Consider the following 22,774-nt stretch of genomic DNA (forward strand, 5'->3'; position numbering starts at 1 on the left):
AAAAAATAAACCGATATGTTTAAAGACATTAGCACATGTAAGGAGTCATTTACATAAGCACACACTAGGGCATGTAACCACATCTAGGAATTTATGAGTAATTGTTAGTTTTTACAACAGAGAAATGGCCCAGAGCGTTTGGTTGCATAATTATAAAAACTCTCTGATCAGATGCAGCCGCAGATGCATTGGATACTTATTGCTTTTCACCCCATAATAATGTGTCACACTGGAACTTTAACGGTGTATGATGTAGGTTATCCATCTCACAGCTGTCTGCAATCATTTGCCGGAGGATTTGAAGCATTTTCGTTTTCAGCTATTCCGGGAGGAATTGTTATCATACTTAAAAGAAAGAATGGTGTCTTTTGTTTTCACCCCTCTGTGCAACTTTGACATATTGGCTGTTTATTGTTCTTCTCACACCCGAATGGCCCCTTTGAACGATAAATCTGTTGTTGTTGTAATGCAGATTACAATTACACCGTCTGGAAAACTAAACTGTCAAAAAACGTTCTCATAAAGCTGCATAGACATCATAAGATGGGCTCTTTAAATGCATCGAGGCATGTAAAAAGAAACCAGTACATTTAATTTAGTGCTCGTGATTTATCTTTGACTGTAGAAATATTTGACCATTGCTGGTGAGATGTGAAAAACAACAATACTGCTGCATTTTGTCCCTTACTCGGAAAAGATGAAGTGTAAGTGATTCGGAGAGTCTGAGCCATATAAAACAAGGAACTTCACGCTTAAGTCTCTTTGTTTCATCCCCAATGCCCCTTTTCAGGTCAAGAAAAGCTACTCTATGTAGGCCTACATTACTGAGCTATACAAGCAAAATAACAAACAATAGAATTAATGAAAAAAACAACAACACATACTTGATAGAAGGATATGAAGTCTATTTACAAAAGGACAGTGTGCGGGTGAGCATCTGTCAGTGCACCCATCTGTCCAGCTCATTTGTGAGTCATGGCAGTGGTGTTGTTGCTTCTGAGTGCCTGCTCCAGCAGGGCTCGATGGGCTTCTGCAGGCAGGTACAGGAAAGAGTAGATGAGCGCCAGAAGCAGCAGTGCCAGCAGCAAAAAGAGGCCACAGTCCGCTGACATTAAAGGCTCATTACAGCGAGCCTGCATAAATGAATTATTATGCATGATAGACAGTATCTTCGCTAAAGATTTGGGCTTGATTGGGAAAAATTCAGTCAAAGGACCTTGGTGTTGTTCGCAGAAATTGAACTTGTTTTTGTTCAATGTACTGAAAGATACTCGTGTTAGACCACCAAAATCCACCCAAAGTCAAAGACGAGTAGGGGAACTGGATCAGAGAAGACCTGACAAAAATCCCACGTTTTGAGCTCCTCACCAAAGGATCCAAAAAAGGCGTGGAAATGATGGAGAAAGTTGGTTTGGGAAATGTGGAGTCAGCTTCATCCAGAGTACCGGGGTCTATCTTCAATGAGCAAAAAAGAAAAAGCTGAAAAACGTTTACAGAATTAGATTTTGAAACAAGGTTAACAAAAAAAATAAATTAGATCCATCTTACTCATCGTAAATAATTACGAAATACCTGTATTATCTGCAGTGTTTGCAAGGTCAGCCTCTCTCCTCTTTATCCTCTCCTTCTGTCATCAGATGGAAATGTCTGTGTCGTGTGTGCATGCGTGCAAAGCTTCGTTGTCCCTGCATTGCCAGGTAAGCAGGGCAACCTGCTCTGTGAGATGTTACGAAACAATAACCAGAAAACCAATAACAAAGACATATTCTGAATTTAATTCTCACTCATCTATAAACGCACACACAAGCCCAAAACTGAGGCAGGTTGTGTTATGAAATATGAATTATATAATAAATCATAATCATCTTACCTCTGAAACACACTCATACCTGGCTGTGTTCAGGGATTACTCAACGAAAGAGCTGGTCTACGCATTAGTTGAGGACAATGTGAGGTCATAGTGTGATATTGTTGGGGAATTATTAGCATTTGTCCTAAGAGCTTAAATAAAAAAAACAGCTGGAGGTTTTTTTTAAATGGATTTTGTGCAAACAGTCCTGACTGGCTGGTTGTGATTGATTCCAGGTATTTAACCTCTTGCGGGGGGGTCATTAACACTATAAGAGCCACTGAGTTCACATGAGGATTGTTTACTCGCTATGTGGGCGACCACCTCTGTCCAGTGGTTTAATCAGATGGCCTCTTTCAGCGCTCTCTTAAACCATCTGTCTTCTCTTTTCAAAACGTGTACCTTACCGTCAGTTTATCTATCAGATGCAGTTGGACAGCTGAATTGTGACTTAACAAACCTGTCATTTTCTCCGAAATGTCAACAACAAATGCGACATTTTGGACATACAGCATGCTGTTCTGGTGAAAAGAGGGAATGGAATTTAATAACTTGTATTTATTGGTTTAGTAAGTCTCTTATAATAAGAATGATGGTGACGTTTTAAAAGTTTTTATTTCATTGGATGGGTTTTAGGTAGCCCTTTCCACTCGTTTTGACAAATTTGACAAAACAATTAGATTTGTTGGTCTCCTGGCATGGAGACGTCTTTTAAACACATATTTTCAACAGGGTTGAAGTTAAGCCTTTAGGAAGGACATTTCAAAAGCTCCATGTTAGCCTGCTTTATTCATTCTACCACCAGTTTTGAGGTGGGAACTCTTAGTTGTGTCCCTGTTTTAGCTTTTTTTGTCTGATGATGTGTAGTTAATGCTGAAGCAGTCTGAGGTGCTCTTTTTTCTTTGTTACTTTATCTGCTTTGTGCAAATTACCAACCTCAGCGGCAGCAAAACTGTCTCAGATCATGATGCCACCACCACCATGTCTAACAGTTTGTACAGTGTCCTTAGCAGGGTGGAGCCCAACGTTTTAGACACAGCACTTTAACAAGTATGGACTTGGGCTACATTAGAATAGGCTCTTGTGAAAACAAATTCACTGCGATTGATATAGTGTGTAGAAACGAGACAGATTTGAGGTGAAGCATTAGATGTGAAGACCCCATTCCAAATGGATAAATATAAAACATGAAATAGGACTATAGTGGGCGAAACCACACTGCCAAAACAAAAAGATTGTAAAGAAAGCAAAAAAAGCAAAAAAAAAGCCAGAGAGAAGATCATTTCACGTGCCCTACCAGTTGGTGGCGCTAATTTATTTGCCAAACGCAAATAAAACCTAAAAAATCCTCAAAGAAGACTTTGCGCATGCGCAACGTTAGTATGTGCGATGTGATTATGTTTACGTCTGTCAGAAAAACGTTGACGTTTTCGCTCTTCATTCTTGGTAAGTTTTTCGGGTTATTTTAGTTCTCCAATATTGGATTGAATTATTTTGTCAGTCTCGGTTACAGATAGCATAAGTTTCCTGTTGCTGTTTTAGCATCCAGCTGCTAGCAAACCAGCGGTGCTGAGATGCTGAGTGCACAAGTAGTTCTCATTCATACGTCCTTTGCTGCCACCGAAAAATAAGAAGTTATTATCCCTACCGAAGCAGCGATAAATAGGGTTGTGTCACACACGACAGCACTGATTTTCTTTCATGACAAAGAAATGAATAAGAAAAAGAAAAGCCAACGTCATTTGATCGGAAACCAACAGCGTCGTGAAGCAACACCTGAAAGATGGGTGGGAAAAGCTATGAAAGAAGGGCAGGAAAGAAAGAGCGAAGTGTTTTACAGATTTTAAATGGAAGGACGTGTGCTGGTAGAAACAGAAGAGAAGAAACGAAAATAGCCCGATTTAGATGAGGGCACGCAGCACTTAGAAAAAACCCACGATACCACAGGTGGATGTGACGACTGTAGGCAACATGGAGAGATGAGGCAGGAAGAAGATGCATCATCCAACCCTCAATTATGATATTGTAATGTTTCTGTATCATTGAGCAACTAATGTGACTGCGAGGGAGGAGTTTTTAGGTGTTTTTTTTTTTTTTTTTAAAATACAGTAAATTGATCATCATCCTGATCCTCTCTCCAGACCAAACCGCCATTAAAACTCAAGAAAAGGGACGCTTAGCTGTACCGACGACAGCAACTCTCAGTGAAGGCAGTTATTATTATTTTTTATTATTGTTTTGGTCCTTGCTGCGTGGCAAAGTGCGGCAGCGCTTCACATGAGCGTCATGGGAGAGAACTGGAGAAACGAGTTTTAGAAGCCTGCTGAGAAAAAGCAGGTGACAGTCAGTGTGGGGCTGGCCGGGACGGGGTGCTGAAATAAACCACGCGTTGGAAGAGAACCCTGAAGTGTGAGCTTGGAAGGATGGAAATGGATGAAAACCTCTTAAAGGACGACTTTGGGAAAGTGAAGTACAACACCAGACTATCTCACTTTGACCTCTGTTGTGCCGCACCTTCCTTCACCACCTTTTTTCAGATGGTTCTCCTGACTCTCATGTGCCTGAGGCTGAATCTGCTTGTGTAACAAGTTTCCCACTTCTTTGATGTATACCAAAAAATTGTTGGCAGCACTTTCAGTGACACCATTGGTGTTTTTGAATGCACCACTTAGCTCCTTGTAGATTCCTTTGATTTCTAAGGATGAGCTTGCATTAAAAAAACGCTGCCAGTTTGAAGCCCTGACCTTATAGCCACCGTCATCGTGGTTTCTTTGAAACAGCCCGTTTTGAGCCTTGTGGAGGCTCATCAACTTGCATCCCAAATAGGAAGCTGAAGTAACAGCCAGCCAGAAGCTGATAGATGAGTCCTGATTGTTACGTAGCTCCTCCTTCACCAATAGGTTTGATTAAAAACCAAGTTTTTAAAGGCTGACGCCAAGAACAGTAAGAACTATACAGTTATGTGACAGGAGGTATTCCTCATTAGGAGACAGCTTGTACTCTGAGATACATAGGAGCTCAAAAAAGGTCTTTCAAACTGGAATTCGTGTAGCTATTTGGAGGAACTCCTGACTGTAATGTCACTAAGGGTTCATATCAGCAGTGTGAACGTAACCAGAGAAGAAGACCATGGAAGTATGTATGTTGTTGGGGTAGCTCCACAGACCCCCATAACCCTCTGAGAGCCCCTGAAGAAATTTGGTCTAAAAATATCTTAGAGCAACACCAGAGAAGTTTGGGAATCTTGAAACCATGTCCTCTTAACTTATTTTGAAGTACACAGATTTTAGTTAGTTTATGCACATTCTCTGGGCCTGAAACGGCCCTTTGATACCACAGTCCGTGACCTTTTCCTGCACTGCACAACGTTTTGATTTGCACCGTCTTGTTTTTATGACAGTGGTGTTGCATTCCACAGCTGTAGGGGGAGCCAAAGTCAAATTCTCTTGTGTTGCTTTAAGACCCCCACAGAGTTTTGTGAGATACAAAACCATTTATGAGCAGCTCTCTTTGTGTGTTTTAAATAAACTTCAGTTGGAAGCGTCCATATTTTTCTGTGTGATTTTCTACCTGTAGCACATACATTTTAACGATGAACCCATTTAAACACATGTTGTATACACAGAGAGCAACCGTGAATGAAATATAAAGTATGAAATACTCAATTTCACTTCTTTTAACCACAAGGCATTTTTGTGTTTTAGGTTTTTCTGTCCGCACGGTAAACATCTGGAGCACTGGAAGCGAATATCCAAGTTGAGCAGAAATCGTACTTTTTTTTTTTTTTTACCAAGCTGCATTAGTGCCAAGGGCGTTGATAGCTACTCACGATGACCACGGAGCCTGCAAGCCTGGAGAGCCTGCGCGTGCTGTACCAGAGTGATGACTACATTGTCGTGGACAAACACTGGGACATCCGCATCGACAGCAAGATGTGGTATGAGAAACAGACGGTGCAGGCGCAGCTTCAGCACCGCTTCCCTCATCTGGCAGACCCGAGCACCTACTATGGATTTAGGTTGGGAATCAAATAAATGAATCTGTTGAAGTACATCACGCTCATGAGAAACGGTGCTCTGATCGTTTAACCGTCGTTTTTCTCCAGGTTCTGTCATCAACTGGACTTCTCCACCAGCGGAGCTCTTTGCGTCGCCCTCAACAAGGCGGCCGCCGGCCGGGCCTACCGCTGCTTCAAGGACCGCACTGTCACCAAAGCCTACCTCTCTCTGGTATGGAACACAGACTAAGTGACACGTGTGTAGAGCAGACTTTGCATACACAAGGAGCAGCATGCAAAAGAAATGAGACAGCCAAAATATCTGAGCTCTGAAGTCTAAGTCGAACTTTATGGCTAAGCTTTGTTTACAGTCATTTTTAAGGAAAGGTGAGGTGACTCAGCAGCCTTAAATCACTTTAAGCAGCTTCTTAGAAAGAAGACCAAGTCTACGAAAGAAGAGGAAACCCACAACAACAGAGTCGGTTATTCGTTTGCAGTTAAATCAAACCAACCAACATGTATCAGGCGCTCTTTTTGTACCTTTATGGACGTTTATAACTTTTCGCTCATAAGAGACTAAAACAGCTAAACCAATCTGAGAACAAACTGGAGATGTTTGCAGCATCAAATGTTGAAGTTTTTGTGACGCCATTGGTGCACAAACAAAAACATACTTTTTCCATCTTTGTGTTACGGGGCCAAAAGTGGGCAAGCGACTGCATGCCAGGCCCGGTAGTGTTTGCACTTATGGCCGCTTACGGAGTTTCCGTGAGGTTTTATTGGGTCTCCCTCTGGGCTTGTGGTCACAGGTATCGGCCCAGCAAACTCCTTTCGGCAAAGACAGGGCTGCTGTCGTATGAGGCAGCGTCAAAGGCCTGTGGCTTACGCATATCACCAACTCACTGTTTCTTTTGCTTATACTGCACTGTACTGCACACTATCCAAAAACGGGAAAATGCCAGGACATTCCCACGCAATACAGACATATATTCCAATATGCTAAAGAAGCGTTCCATCTCCAGCTATGCGTTGTGGAAATCGGTCCTCTTTTACTCCCTTTGCTATTCCGATTCCGATTTTTATACTACTGTGTTGATGTCACAATGTAATGACTGTAATTAATATTTGTTCTCCTGCGTGTTTCTAAGATCTCTTATAAAGATTAGCCTCATTAGTTTGTTTTGCTCCCCAGATTCGTGGGTGGGTGGAACAAGAGAGGCAAACTTTGGACTTTTCCATCGGCAAGAACTCCACTGAGGGAAAGACACACATGATGTGCATTGAGGGAACAGAAGGTACACAAACCAAGCTAGGTTTGGACTTTGTTAATGTGGGCATCGCTTGAGTCTATAATGATTGGGAAATGTAGGCAGCACCTTAGTTTCCTTGTATTTGCTTGCTAAGGCCCGGGATTCGATAGTTGATTTTCAACAACCATTTCAAGCGTCCAAGGAAGATAGATGTACAGATAACCACAGATAGTTTTTTTTTTTTTTTTTTAAGTATCCTGCTTCATTTTTTTGGTGTTCTCATCAGGTTGTGAGAATCCAAAGCCTTGCCAAACTGAGCTGACAGTGTTGGAGTACGGGTTGTATGACGGGGACCCTGTGACCAAGGTGCTGCTGCAGCCACTCACCGGTAACCCCACCCATTTCTTTACTTTGCTGCAGAGCATGCTAAAGGCAAACAATAACTTTAATGTTTGCAAGTGTAGCAGCTTCTCACCTGCTCTACAAGAAAGAATACAACGAATTATGCGTTATATGAAAACGATATTGCACAGTTGTAAAACATCTTCCCTTCTGGCTGCTCTCAGGCCGGACCCACCAATTAAGGGTCCACTGTAGCGCCATTGGCCACCCTATCGTCGGGGACTACACCTACAGCTTGAGAGCAGATGACTCTCCGTACCGAATGATGCTGCATGCCTACCTCCTTCAAATTCCCCTGGAACCCCAGCACCTTCTTGTCGTGGCCGGAGACCCCTTTGTCCCAACGGTCGATCCTAAATGGCTCCCGCAGCGCTCGCTACGAACACTGGCAGCCACTGTGGAGGCCCTGCTGGAGCTCAGAAAGGCTAAAGAGGAGGAACAAAGGGAAGCTGGAAGAGAAGAGGCGAGGAGGAAGCAAAGCAAGAAACAGAGGATTGAGCAGGAAAGTGAGGAACAAAGTAGGGTTTGCCAGGAGTGGCTGAGTGAATGGGCTGGAGACTGATTGGGGGGTCGGGGGGTTGCATTATTTAAGTTATTTTAGCTGTCTACACATAAAACGCATGTTAAGCATGCCCTACACTATCTGAGGGACCACCTGCATTTCATGCACATACAGGAGCATGGACGAGTGCCTCTAATTTCTTTATACACAGATTAAAGTCACAAAAACGTGTGAGGATAATTTTTAAAGCTCTTTAAAAAATGCATATTGTACGACTGGAGTCCAACCGCTATAGTACAACCACTCGTACGTGGTTGCATAGCAACCCCACCGCAGCTCAGAAATAGATGTCTTGATGTTACTAAAGGGTTCTAATGATGTTCCACATGTTTCTATTTATCCGAAGTTTAAGAGCTATTAGTTTGATAAAGGCTTTTTAAAAGGCGTATTTGAGGAAATGAAAACGTTTTTTTCACTGGTCCCATGAAGATAACTTTAGTTTAATGTGCCAAAGTTATGAGATGTAAGCAGCATCCCATGTGCGTTTTGTCCAGAGGAAATATACTACGCCAGCGGTCGTTCACCTGTATTGTATGCTGTATGTCACTGGCATACATTAAATATCACAGAAAATCTTACTATATGTGTTTGGTTTTTTTTTTTGCTATGCAAACTGCATCTATTAAATCTTATCCAGCTCCCGTGTTCTCAATTTGTATTCTTTTAGGGCTAAAATGGTTCTCTGTAGAGCAGCACCATAACTCGGAATGGAGAATAAATTTGTGTAATCGGGGAATTGAGGTCGAATACACCTGCGGCCGTTGGGTCCAACTGATGTCCTGGAGATCCTTGGCAAAAGCTCCACAAGACAAAATCAGAAAGAGCTATTCAAACAGATTTGTTACTGCTTAAAAGAATATTAAGCGGAGGAAGGTCGGACCCTGATAACAGCGACACCATATCAGTGCATAGCTGAGTCAAGCAGCTAAATGCAGTGCTCTGATGTCATTACTCAGTTACAAAAGCATATTGGAATTTTTGAGGTGGCTGACAGCAGGTGCTTATTGGTTATGAAAGTATTCACATCTTTTACCTTTGTCAAAGTATCCTATTACAAGTATTACTCTTGGGATAGGTGTATTATCATGAAAATAAGTTTTAGCTGGGTGAGGTTAAGCTAATTATTTCACATTTTCATCCAAAATACATAAATATGTGTTGTTGTTTTTTTTGTTTTTGTTTTTGTTTAAGTAACTATGTCATGACATGTAAGGGAAACTATACTTGTGGCGAATATAACAAAACAGTAGGTGATGAAGGACGAGTTTGGGCTTCAACCGGTGTTGCGTGAATTAAACTACATTACCCACAATGCCGTCGTGAGTGAACCATAAGGAAGCGAGGTACCGAAAATTAAACCGACAAGTAGCAGGGAGACAGAACGGGTTTGTGAAAGTACAGAGGAAAACGAAGATTTCAAAAGTGGACTAACGACTTGGGCTGTGAAAATAAGTAGCTGCAGTGACAATGACTTCCAAGGTTTTCTCGTATGAGAGTTTGGTCCATGCTGTGGCAGGAGCAGTGGTAAGTTAGCATATGTTTTTCTTTTTACTGTATGCCAATTGTTTACATTAAAAACGTTACAGTCTAATCTCTAAACACATTCTTTTTAAAGTCAAAATTTACCCCTTTTTTTGTTGGCTTTATCGGGCTAAATGCTACAACAAATTGAATGGTATGTAGGCTAATAATTAACCTTAACTTACCGAATTCAGTATATATATAGTCGAGTTTAGTATGTATTTTATTCTGTACGTACCGCTTGGATTGTACGTCTTTTTTAAGCTTCGCTTGGTGTGGTAATAATTTGTATACATATACAACTTTAGTCTTTCCTTTTAGTTTTGACTGTAACCTTTTTTTTTCTTAGGGAAGTGTGACTGCAATGACAGTATTCTTCCCTCTTGATACTGCCAGACTGCGTCTTCAGGGTAAGGCACAGAGTGGATGTTGCCTCATTTAAGACTGGAACTACAGAAACTGTCTAACGTGATTCTTTTCTCTTTTTGTTTGTGCTCAGTGGATGAAAATAGGAAGGCCAAATCTACCCCTGCCATACTGGCAGACATTGTCAAAGAAGAAGGACTGTGAGTGAAACAATGTTGTTCTATCAGACTTGAACGATGACACCAGAGAGCCTGTGCTGAAATGTTTAAACCCAGCGTCTTTTACTGTCCTTTTACAGACTAGCTCCCTACAGAGGTTGGTTCCCTGTCATCTGTAGCCTATGCTGCTCCAACTTTGTCTACTTCTACTGCTTCCACTGCCTAAAAAACAGCTGGCTGAATGGAAAGCAGTCGGCACCCACCGCTGACTTGGTCATAGGCATCGCTGCAGGTGAGACGATCGTTGACCATATCAGAAAAACCTTGTTTTAGTAAGTCGGGACAAGAAAGGTCCCAAATTCCTTCTCTCTTGACCAAGCAATAGGACGCCTTTCCCTTCATAGCCCACAGTGAATACCACTTAAACTGACAATATTGGGTTTTTACGCGCTCTACCTATGTGATATGTCATACTTCATGATTCCTGTATCTAACTTAATGATTACATAGTGATTCAGAGTGGGGGAGGGATGCATCACATCACTGCTTGATAATTGCCTCATGAGTTTATGACAAAGTTGCCAGATTTACAGAACAAAATAGAAACTAACCACAAACCACATTTGTCATCTGCCTTCTCATCTCATCAGGTGTTGTAAATGTACTAGTTACCACCCCTTTGTGGGTGGTCAACACCAGGCTGAAGCTCCAGGGCTCCAAGTTTCGCAGTGCAGACATCCATCCCACCAACTACTCTGGGATTCTGGGTAAATGACCATTATTTGGATGAGCTTTTACTTTGTGTGTTTGTGTTTTTTTAATTTTATTTATTAGTATGCATTCACTCATTGACTGTACACATCATTTCCATTTTTTAGATGCATTCGTGCAGATCGTCCAGGATGAGGGCGTCGGAGCCCTGTGGAACGGGACCTTCCCGTCCCTGTTGCTGGTGCTGAACCCCGCCATCCAGTTCATGATTTATGAAGGCCTGAAGAGGCAGCTGAGGAGAGGAGTTCCCAGGGAGGTGAGTGACACAGAATGAGCAGGGTTAGGGCAAAGAGTCGTTATCTGAGTGAGAAGACACGAGATATGCAGATACTTGGTAATTCTGTGCACATGACTTTTTTGGGAGACTTAAAGAGAGATTAGAGGTTAGGCATGTGTGGCGGCTCTGTTTCAAACCGCGTGCATTTTGACATTTTTTGCAGTCTACCAGAGCGTTTGTGGGATAAAAAGGAAAAAAACTTACGGGTCACAGTACACAAGGAAGAGACTTTTCCTTGTTCTTTTTACCACTTAGTGAGGGCATTTGAATTCTGAAAATGTCCTTGACAAGCATGACACATTTAGAATACCACTGTTAATTTCCTGCCAAATCATCCTTCTTTTTCTCCCCAAAGCTGTCATCGGTGGAGATCTTCATGATCGGCGCCGTCGCCAAAGCCATCGCTACCACCGTTACATACCCACTGCAGACTATACAGTCCATACTTAGGGTGGGTTTCATCTGTGTCACGCGATTGCACGTTTAAAATCACGCATGGTATATCAATGAAAAAGAAGGTTTTGCCCTTAATTCGACTGTTTTTAACTATACTTTTGTAAACCCAGTTCGGTCAGTTCAACACATCAGCAGAGAAGTCGAAACTGCTAACGAGCGTGAGGACTATCAAGTCTCTATTGGTCAACAGAATGAGGTGGGTGTTTTGTGCACTAATTGCACAATCCGTTTTCAACTCAGCTTATTTGTCAGATGTTTCCACGTTTGTACATTCCTTTAAATACACTATAAAACGCAACAATGTGCACACATTGACTGGAAGCACGAGTATGAACTTGTATGTGAGTTTCAAAGAATTTCTTAGGAAGTGTGAAAAGGTGTGGAAGGATATATTTGGCTCGCAGCCAAAATCGGAGTAGAATGTTTGCTTTTGCGTTATCTGGATGACACATTGACAAATTCGCTCTGTGCCCTGCAAATCTAGTTATCCTTTATATTTTAAATGGCAAATACACCGACCTAAAGTATGCATAAGACAGTTTAGTTTATAAAGTTTTATTGTGACACACAAGAAAAACACAACTCCATTATTGCTGTTGCCTCCTCATGTTGGCAAGATTTAACTTAGACGGTTTATTATCATAAAGTTGATAAGACTATTTAATGCTATTTTGATGTTTTGACCTTGGCTCTCTGTTGTAGGAAGTATGGCATGTTGGGCCTGTTTAAAGGCCTGGAGGCCAAGCTGCTGCAAACGGTGCTGACCGCTGCCCTCATGTTCCTTCTCTACGAGAAGATCACTTACTGTACCTTCAGAGCCATGGGACTGAGCAACAGCCACTTAAGGAAACGTTAGCTAGCAGGACGCCGCACCACCCTGAACACTTGAGCTCATGAAAGCAGTACAATGAACGGTGCTGAGCATCTGCTTCCACACCCTGCGATAGGAGTTTGATCTTCGTGCAACTTGTAATTATTTTAAAAGCACTGACTCTTCAAATGTGACCTCTTCTTGCAAATATTCCATCCAATAAATCAGTTTAAGCTTCGGCTTCTGTGTTTTTTCGGGGAAAAAATGGGAAGTGATAAGATGTGTGGTAAGGTTGCACAGACTGTTCTGTCTCCTTCAGAGATGGAAACACCAAGATAAGAAAAAGTCAACTGATTGTTTTCCTGGCTCACTGGAGTCTGCTCATAGACTTTAAAAGATGAATGCAGTCACTATATAGCTGCCCAGGGACGTTACTACTCCTGGTGACCATAAGTAGTACTGCACCTTTAGGTATTTTATCAGCTTTTATATACAGTTTTTGGTTCCGTCTAGAAATGGTCCACATAAATGCCAAGATCCGTCTTGTGGCATTAATCATCTCCTTAGATTACTCTAATTAATTAATTAATCTATATGTACATATGTGTCAGATATTGCACATGTAAACATATTACAGAAAAGTTTTAATGCAAAACCCCATTGTCTTGACGTAAACAATCATTGTGAAAGTTTGGTGGGGATGTCTGTTGGATACGAATGTTTCGTCTAAACATTTTCAGTTTCTGTTGTTGAAAATCTGGAAATCTTCTAGTGTTATGTATTTCCCAGACCTGGAAGACACTCGAAGGTTTTTTAAAAAAGCACCATCAGCACAGATACCGGCACACGCCACAGAGCACACGTGGAACACCCATGATTGCCTGCGCGAATCTAACACGTGCGAATGGGCTTGGAGAGATGCAGTGGCGCGAGGCTCGATCCATCCCCATGACATACAAATCGCAGGTACTCCAACTGTTACGTGACGCGGCAGCCGGCAGTAGTTCACGCTTTCGTCATTACGTAAGCACTTCAGCGGTTGAGGCTCTCCCATAAAGTATTAAGGTTGACTTGTGCCTTTTTTCGCCGACATGGATTCAACAGCCGCAAAAGACGCTGAAAAGACTTGCGTCTTGTGCTGCCAAGATATCGATATATTCGCCTTGGGAAAATGCGACCACCCGGTTTGCTACCGCTGCTCCACCAAGATGAGGGTGCTGTGCGACCAGAAGTACTGCGCCGTCTGCCGGGAAGAGCTTGACAGGGTGAGCTTTCCTCAGCTACTGTATGTCGGGGGTTGGGACCTGCTGGAGCTAGCTAGGCCGCAACCTCATGTTTTATTGTCAGAATAACACCCAGTTTTGTGATAGTATCTCAGCTGAATTAATAATGACGAAAACGTTATGCTAGGATATGAAATACAAGCCAACAGTGACTGCCTGCTGCTCAGGGTACTATATATTTTATTTCCTCGCTGTCATTTGCCTAGCAAAGCAAGCTAATGCTAACATCAGCAAGCCAGCTCCACCTTCAGACAGGTGGTTGGTCTCCGTAGTAAGCAATAAGCAAATGACAGTATGATAGTGGAGTCCCAAATTTGCTGGCAGTATCTCAATTTCTTAATAAGACATTAAACTTTATATTTACTTGACACTACACGACTGTCTTACATGAAATGTTACACCATTTTGAGAGCAATAAGGGTGTTTGCTAGCCTGTCACTGTAAAGTTCAGATTTCTCATATATAGATGACTAAGTAGACAGCCAGTTTGTCAACCCTGGTGGACAGCATCATCCGCAAATAAAGGGTGTCAGTGCACACTACTTTTCATTGGGGTGTACCATTCATTCACTGTCAAGTACGTTGCATGCATCTCTGGTTAGGAGATACATTAACTATGGACACAAATGGAGTGGAAATGGTTAGAATGGGCGTACAAGTTTTCTAAAATCAACACGGTCCATATTGCTTATTTGGGTTAAAAATAAACCATACACCCAGTAGAAGTACTAGTTTCAAGTTGCTGTAAGTTTCAAATTGTCCAAAGTTTAAATGCACCGTTGTCTTGACTCCCAGTTGATGATTGTAATTGACTGCTGCCGTCACAATGCTGTGGTGATGCAACTAATTTGCTTCAAGTCTTAACCTAAAAAGAAAACATTTTTAAAAAAAGACCTAAAATGCCGGAGTACCCGGAGCAATACCTCCCACTGTCCAAAAACATGCATGTTAAGTTAATTGGTGGCTCTAAAATTGACCCTGTGATGGACTGGCAGCCTGTCCAGGGTATACCCTGCCTCTCGCCCATTGACTGCTGGGATAGGCTCCAGCCCCCCCGCGACCCGACCGACGGATTCAGCGGTATAGAAAAAAAAATGGACCTAAAATGCCACCATCAGCTGACACAAAGTTAGTGTGACCCAGGGAACAACAAAGGGTCGAGGCCCATGGTGTGTTAAAAAAACGATCGAGGCAGTTTTATACTGCTGGTCAACTGTATCTGATATCAATAATGTTCTGAACTGCTTGATGTATGTATGCAAGTCACTGTACTCACAAGAAAAAAAACATTTCCATAATTCCATGTAATGCCCAACTTTCTCCAAATGTTCTTTGTTAGAGGGGGGTGGGATGTTTTTTTGTTTTTTTTTTCACTTTAAAAATGATTTGCTGTTACATAACCTTTCTAAATTTTGTAACTATATATACTATAAACCATGCACGGCCGCCATTTCTCTGTGCTTTTCCCAAGAGACGGGGTCTGTGTGTCTTGAGATGACATGCTATGTCCTGTCTTTGCTGTGCTCAGGTGGTGTTTGTGAAGAAACTGGAGCCCTTTCAGTCTCTGCCCTATCAGCAGTTCCCCTGTGAGAAGAAGCACGACATCTTTTGTGGCGATGAGATGATCTATGCTCAGTACAGGTATGGGGCGACTGTTCGTTCTGATCCTGGTACTCTGTGTTCTCTTATCAGTAGGCTACAACAGGAACCATTTAACCTGTCTGTTAGTAGCGAGAGTCAGGTTGATGGATGAAGAGAAGTTTGGTTAACATGGCTGAACTTATCTAAAAAGACATGCTTAACGCAGTCACACAACTCTAGTACTGAATATGTAATAATGTAGTCGATGCTACAAAAACTTAACATGGATAATAACTATGATAGCTGTTTAATTATTCTTGTATATAACTTTTTTTAATTTTTTTTTTTTTTTATGCTTTGAGTAATTATTTTACTCAACTCTGACCGAAGTTGTTCTTGATGGGCTTTTCTTTTTTTGTCGTTTGTTTTTGATAAGGCACCTGCTGCTGTCGGAGTGTGTTCGATGTCCAGAGCCCAAGGTTTTCTCCAGGTTTGAGGAGCTCGAACAGCACATGAGGAAGCAGCACGAGCTCTTCTGCTGCAAACTCTGCTCAAAACATCTCAAGGTAAACTCATCCCTAACCACTCGGTCCGGCTGTCAGGGTTGGTCTGACCTTTGTCTTTTTTTGTTGTCATTGTTGTCGTGTCCTTCAAATGGAAATTTCTCCTCAATATTGAATAACCTTGCATGTGGTTCATCTTTTGGTCCAGTTGAGGGCAACAAAGCATTGCCATTCTCCACGGTATTTGAATATTTCACTGTACCAAACATACCCAAACCAGCCCTTTGCCATCTGTGATGATATCAAATGGAAGAAGAAACATTTTTAATCTTTTATTTCAAACAAATGTCATGTTCAACCAGAGAAGAGAAAAAAAAAAAAACATTGCCAGTCTTCCTGTGAAGTTTTGCAGTAAAACAGCAACTCGGGAGGGGAAAACTTCTGCTTTAGATCAATCTCTTGAGTCTCTTTTTGTTGCTTATAATGTATTTATTGACCGGCTGATGTACATTATGTCACGTGTGGGTGGTGGCGAGCGGGGAGGAGGACCCAGGTGCAGACACAGGCCGAGAGCCAGGAGGCAAAAATGAAACAAAACTATTTATTTTAAACAAAGGCACATTGCGGGGGGCAACATATATATGACAGACTTTAAGTGATCAAACTGCAGTTCGAACTGTCGGTCGCGTGTGCTTTAAACCTCACACCTCTCATCAGATCTTCTCCCATGAGCGGAAGTGGTATAACCGTAAGGAGCTGGCACGTCACAGAGCGCATGGAGACCCAGACGACACGAGTCACAGAGGACACCCGCTCTGCAAGTTCTGCGACGATCGTTACCTTGACAACGACGAGCTGCTTAAGCACTTGCGCAGGGACCACTTCTTCTGCCATTTCTGTGACGCAGACGGTTCTCAGGAATACTACAGGTGTTTACAGCCATTTCACATCACACGTGAAAACCAACTTTGGTTAGTTCCATTTTTACACCCCATGTTGACATTTCTATATGTTTTTTTTTTTTTTTTTTTTTTTCAATTCTTCCACTGTTAGTGATTACCTGTATCTAAGTGAGCACTTCAGAGAGAGTCACTATCTGTGCGAGGAAGGCCGCTGCGCCACAGAACAGTTCACCCATGCATTCCGTACTGAGATCGACTACAAGGCCCACAAAGCTGCAGAACACAGCAAAAACCGCGCAGAGGCCCGACAGAACCGCCAGATCGACCTGCAGTTTACCTATGCCCCGAGACAACAGAGGAGGAACGAAGGTTTGTTAGAGTGTAACCGTATTGATATGCACTTCTAACTGGGGTTTTGAGGCAGTAAACGTGATCAAAGCATGTGCATCCTTAGGTATGGTGACAGGCGAGGACTACGAGGATGTACGCCACAATCGCGGAGGAAGAGGAAGGCCTCAGGGCGGGCAGAAGAGCTGGAGGTACTCTCGGTGAGTCGGAGTGACAATTTTTTTTTGACTGAAGTAGATTTGACAGCAGAAACGGCAGTGGTTTGCTGTCTGTCTGCACAGAAATGGCACACACAAACCTCTCAGGACAGAAAAAAGGGCTCGATGCCACTATGAGCCTTAGAGCTGGACTGCAGATCTGCCGCTGCCAATACCGAGAAAGGCTAAATGATCCACAGCTATTTAGCACGTTTTTAACTTTGTGTAGGCTTTAAAAAGTGCTTTGAAATCCGTTTCTCATTCACAGAAAACACTCTTTGCGCTCTATATTCAATTTGCAGCACTTAATTTCCAAAATCTATATGTCAAAGTTTACAAAGGAATCTTTGACATATGTGGTCACTGGGGAAATCGAGCCTCTGACCTTTTGGTTGGCTGAGCATAGAGCCCTGTATTAAAATCCATATTAGTCCTTTTCATATAATGCCCATTAAAAAGTTGACACGCTAAGGAAACCAGTACATTGCAGTGAATCTTCCCTTCAAATGAATTCTTCCGTCCTGATCATGCACAAGGTGACAGAGGAGGTCATATGTACGTGCAGAGTGGGGAGAGGTGCATTATGGGAGGTTCCCAGCAGACCAGGCCCAGAGCGGTGACATTTTGATGCACCGTATCAAAAAAGAAATAAACATAGAAATGATTGGAATTTTGTATTATTTTGACTTTTCTGCTTCTCCATGCAGAGAAAGAGAAGAAGAGGACAGGCAGGTGGACGCTGCTTTGAGGGCTTCCATGGCGGTGCGTGGACCGTTGGAGAGGCCTGCGGTGCGTGGACCGTTGGAGAGGCCTGCGGTGCGTGGACCGTTGGAGAGGCCTGCGGTGCGTGGACCGATGGAGAGGCCTGCGGTGCGTGGACAGATGGAGAGGCCTGCGGTGCGTGGACAGGTGGAGAGGGCTGCAGTTCAGGAGAGGAGCGCCCCCAAACACAGCAGAGAGGAAAAGGTCGAGAGCACAGAACCAGAAGAGCCCAGACACCAAACAGGACAACTCAAAACAACTGGCAAACCTCCAGGTGTGGAAAAAAATAATATTTTTATTGGTTGAGTTGCACATCTTCCATGTAGCTATTCTCTGTGTATAATGGAAGTCCACTCATATAGCTGATGGACTTATTGAAGAGACGTCGGCTACAGCGGTCCTAATGTCTCTGTTGTCACCTCGTTAACAGTGAGAACAATGAAAAGCAAAAATCCAGGGGACGAAGATGATTTTCCAGCTTTGGGAGCCACCGCTGCAGCACCCATGTAATCCACCGCACACAGAACAAAGCTGAGCTCCTCATGTTACATTCTGGTGTGTGCTGAAATGTTTCACCTGCGTTGTTGTTGTGTCCCTCCAGTGTGAAGTCAGCTCCTGTGGTGTCGGCATCGGCTCACGCGGCTCTTAAGGAAGACGACTTCCCCAGTCTTTCGGCTGCTGCCGTCACATCCCCGATGACCCCGGCTTACTCTGCACAGCCAAGGAAGACTTCATCTTTTCAAGAGGAGGATTTCCCCGCTCTCGTCTCTAGAGTCCGGCTCCCCAAACCTGCAGCAGGCACCAACACGGCGTGGTCCAGCCATACTGCTGTAGCTAAGCCCGTCACACATCCTCTTCCTTCCTCCAGACCACCTCCTCACTCATCGGCGTCCTCTGGCCCTCAGCTCCTCTCTTCCTCTACCTCATCGTCCTCTCGCAGGAAAAAGAAAGTTGGGGAGAACGGAAAAGTAGCAGTGCGTAACTCTCCTCCTCTTTCTGACGACGAGAGCGGAGGACTGACGCAGCAGGAGTTCCGCTCAGTGCCCACCATGTTGGATATCTCCTCTCTGCTCACCGTCAAAGGTGGCAACAGCAAACCCTCAACTGTGCCCTCCACCTTTGCAAATCCACCTCCCACCACGGATCTCCCCACATCTAAAGCCAACAAGAAGAAAAAGCAGAAGAGCACGCCCGCCTCCTCTCCATCTGTCTCCACAACGTCGGCGGCGACAACAACTGCCAACACAATCTCAGTGGAAACGGCAGCGCAGAAAGAAAACGTTCCGGAGAAATCTTGGAGCAAACCGCTTTCCAACGCTGTGACTGCAACAGCGACGAGCGGATTGGCCAATGGCTTCGCTGAAGACCCAGAAGCTGTTTGCAAAGATTCGCCAGTGGTAACCACGCACCCCAGCACAGATCCTGCTCCTGAACAAGAGGAAGAGTTCCCTGCTCTCATGACCAAGAAGCCACCCCCAGGTACAACCAAACTCTCTTTAGGCATAATCTCAATGTGAGCCCAGGTTGTTAAAGCATCACCCCGCCATCATGCTGCTGGCAGAGTACGATAACAGCCGGCTGGCAGGTTAATTCCCCGGGTAAAAATATCTTCTCGTAATTCCATCCATCGCATATTTTCTTTGTGAACTCTGCCTTCACTGTTAGTCCATTCTTCTGTGTTTTAAGTTTTTAGAGGTTAATGTTTGGTGTTGCTTGTATAGACGAAGCTTTGTTGATTTTACCAGTTTATTTTTTGTGCTGGCTGGTTGTGGGATAGTGCTGCAATCAGTTACAAATGGGAAATCAGAATTTCAGTCGGGGGATGAAAAAAGAAAATGAAAGAAGTTTAGTTAGAAGTCTGTTTTTATATCCATTAAGGATGTAATGAGAATTTGCTATTGGTTAGCGAATCAAAAAGCAAGAGTTTCAACTTCCCACTTCCAAAGGGCAGTGAATGCAGCATGACTTGAACTTGAAGTTGGGTGGAGATGAAAATGGGGAGGCTGCTCTGAGCCGAGTGAAGTGTAGAACTCAACTTCAGTGCTGAACGGCTAACTGAACGAGTTGATTTTTTTTTTTTTAAATTTTATTTTATTTGATTATTTGTTTGATGTCCATTAAACGAGTGCAGGGCTTGTGTATGTGTATATTTTCTTCGAAGTTTGTAGGGACTTGACACCCATATATTCTGTGTCAGGAAAAAAAGACACCTCCACATATGTCCCCTTTTTTTTTTTTTTTTTTTTTTTTACAGGTCAAACACTCTAACGGCATAGCTGTAATTAACCCATTGTAATGTTTTAATAGTCCATAATGATGATATTCGATCAGGTTCTTGATTGGTACCTCTTCGGGTCTTTAGCAGAGATGAATTTACACTGTTAATTTCTCAGGCTTCAAGACCGCTTTTCCAATGAAGGCCTCAACTCCTGCACCACCCTCTGCAATGCCATCACCTCCCCCTGGACTGGGAGTCTCGGCCCCCAAACCTCCCCCAGGCTTCACTGGAATCCCCCTCAACAGCAACGTAGTGGAGCCGGCGCCCTCTGCAGTCAACCTGTGAGCACTTCTCGCTTCATATAACACGTTATTTCCTCTTAATTTGTCTGTGGACAGTACGGTGGTATTTGGACCTGTGTAATTAATGTTTTTTTTTTTTGTTTGTTTGTTTTTTTTGAAAAATTTCAGGCCCCCCAAGTTGTCGAGCAGCGGTTACCTGGTGCCAGAGGACTTCAACCAGAGAAACTTGGAGCTAATCCAGTCCATCAGAAAGTACCTCCACGATGACGAGTCCAAGTTCAACCAGTTCAAAAACTACTCTGCCCAGTTTAGACAGGTCCTTGCAACATTTCTAAACTTCTCTTTTTCTTCCCATACTTGTATAAAAAAGTGTAACAAGTACAACGACTGAATCTGCAGGACTTTTAATAGTGTGTCAGCACAGACTTGCTTGAAGTAAAAGCTCACCGGTTTTGTTCATCTGTCCACTGTCTGTTTCCAGAGTGTGATCTCAGCAGCCCAGTACCACCGCAGCTGTAAGGACCTGCTCGGAGATAACTTCAACCGCATCTTCAACGAGCTGCTGGTGCTCTTACCGGATACAGGCAAGCAGCAGGAGCTCCTATCTGCCCACGGAGACAGCAAGGCTCTGGAGAGGCAGTCGGGCGCTGGAGGAGGAAAGAAAAACAAGAACAAGAAGAACGCCTGGCAGATGCCCGCTTCGGCGGCTAACACAGCAGCTGAACTGGACTGCCAGGTGTGCCCCACTTGCAGACAGGTACTGGCCCCCAAAGACTTCAATTCCCATAAGACCCTGCACACAAGGGACAGTGAGGAGTTCCCCTCTTTGCAGTCAATCAGCCGCATCATCAGCTAGCCCCCCCACCCTCCCGTCAGTCTTCCTCTGCTCTGTTTGCCATCATGGGGCAAAATTGCGTTGCCCCAGCAGTTCTGTTAAAGCCCCGCAGCACTGCAGCAGCCTGTGTGGGAGAACAGCAGCCCCATTTCCTGTTGGGCGGCGTCCCAAAGGAGCCCGAGGCCTGTGCTCATAACGAAGAAACATGGTTTACGGTGTGGTTACTCTGATGAGGGTTATATCGATTGGTTTGTGTAAGTGGTTTCACAGTTGAGAAAAGGGGATTCTCCATCTTAACTCATGTTTCAACTGGCATCCTGCGGGGATGTCTCCAGCTGGCACTCGCTCCGACAGCGTCCATTTGGAACTTACGATCCAAAGAAACGGGAGGAGATCGGTTTGCTCCCCAACGCACAAATGAATCCGATTCTATTCTTTTTACTTCTGCTTTTTGCTTTCACCCAAACAGAGGATGACACGTAAGCTTGTTAACATTGGAGTTGATAAAATAGACGCAACTCCAGCGGTGCTGCTTGGTTAAATAACAATATAAACATGTTCGTTTCTAATATTACACTATATTTGTGTAATTTATTATATAGTATATTTATAGCTGTTTATTTGCTGTCCTTTGTCGCTCCGCAGCGGATGGATTGTCCAACAGCTCGTTGGAGGGTGTGACGGCAATCGAGCTGCTTCGGAAATCAGAACAAATTTTTGGTTTACAATTGAAATCTTCTTTTTATTCTAGAAATTATCTTTCTGTTTAAATCACCCATCGGTACATTTGGCATATTTGTCCATGAACTGGCTCATCGGGGCTCCTGTGTTGCCCAAAGCTTCAAATGAAAGGATGAAAGAATCTTGTGTGTTCATAATCTCCTGTTTAAGTAATATTGATTATTTTTTTCAAAGAGCAGTGGTTAAAATAAGACGGTACCCCCCTTACAGTTGACAGTGGCTCGGTTTTCATTTCAACCCGCAGCTTTGAAATGCATTTTCCACGATCCTTTATAATTGGTTAGAGTGAAGAAAACTGACTCAGAGTAGTGTTTATTTCCAGCCAATCAATCTGCCTCCATCTGAGCGCCTTCAAGCTTCGACACAAAGGGCCCAGTAATTCTGTTTATTTTGGGTTATTGGGAACATCTACTACAGAATCTCTTCATTTTCTCCATCTCAGGACCTTTAGTTTACACATTGGCCTCCACGTCTGTGCGTCTGCATGAGTGTGTGTGAGATTTTTCTTTGGATCATACAGCAGCTCATTTGGTTTTTTCCATCTGCCTCCAATAAAGCTGTTTCTGTCAACATGGTACTGTTTCATATATCTGGCACGTGCACAGGTCACATTGTCAAAAATCTTCAATATTGAACAGACATCCAGTGAAGAACTATTTTATTCAGCTTAGATTCAGAAGTT

General features: G+C 43.3%; 3 protein-coding genes across 3 annotated transcripts; all 3 read left to right on the forward strand.

Annotated features, from left to right (window-relative positions):
• Nucleotides 1-3,211: 3,211 nt before the first annotated feature.
• Nucleotides 3,212-8,701, forward strand: rpusd1 (RNA pseudouridine synthase domain containing 1). The gene is made up of 6 exons (XM_075453735.1): nucleotides 3,212-3,295; nucleotides 5,554-5,867; nucleotides 5,955-6,078; nucleotides 7,039-7,141; nucleotides 7,383-7,484; nucleotides 7,663-8,701. The coding sequence occupies exons 2-6, from the start codon at nucleotides 5,680-5,682 to the stop codon at nucleotides 8,058-8,060; spliced, it is 915 nt and encodes a 304-aa protein (XP_075309850.1). The 5' UTR covers nucleotides 3,212-3,295; nucleotides 5,554-5,679; the 3' UTR covers nucleotides 8,061-8,701.
• Nucleotides 8,702-9,351: 650 nt separating this feature from the next.
• slc25a17 (solute carrier family 25 member 17) lies at nucleotides 9,352-12,658 on the forward strand. The gene is made up of 9 exons (XM_075453783.1): nucleotides 9,352-9,584; nucleotides 9,931-9,991; nucleotides 10,081-10,147; nucleotides 10,246-10,397; nucleotides 10,756-10,872; nucleotides 10,984-11,132; nucleotides 11,509-11,604; nucleotides 11,720-11,805; nucleotides 12,312-12,658. Exons 1-9 carry the CDS (start codon nucleotides 9,528-9,530, stop codon nucleotides 12,463-12,465), a joined length of 939 nt encoding a protein of 312 aa, XP_075309898.1. The 5' UTR covers nucleotides 9,352-9,527; the 3' UTR covers nucleotides 12,466-12,658.
• A 786-nt stretch (nucleotides 12,659-13,444) lies between these two features.
• On the forward strand, nucleotides 13,445-22,667 carry znf598 (zinc finger protein 598). The gene is made up of 12 exons (XM_075454020.1): nucleotides 13,445-13,685; nucleotides 15,232-15,344; nucleotides 15,721-15,850; nucleotides 16,505-16,716; nucleotides 16,841-17,058; nucleotides 17,144-17,237; nucleotides 17,942-18,270; nucleotides 18,427-18,502; nucleotides 18,598-19,475; nucleotides 20,390-20,555; nucleotides 20,685-20,832; nucleotides 20,998-22,667. Exons 1-12 carry the CDS (start codon nucleotides 13,512-13,514, stop codon nucleotides 21,370-21,372), a joined length of 2,913 nt encoding a protein of 970 aa, XP_075310135.1. The 5' UTR covers nucleotides 13,445-13,511; the 3' UTR covers nucleotides 21,373-22,667.
• The last annotated feature ends 107 nt before the right edge of the window (nucleotides 22,668-22,774 follow it).

This window comes from Odontesthes bonariensis, chromosome 21 (genome assembly GCF_027942865.1).
Source record: "Odontesthes bonariensis isolate fOdoBon6 chromosome 21, fOdoBon6.hap1, whole genome shotgun sequence".
Taxonomy (NCBI): domain Eukaryota; kingdom Metazoa; phylum Chordata; class Actinopteri; order Atheriniformes; family Atherinopsidae; genus Odontesthes; species Odontesthes bonariensis.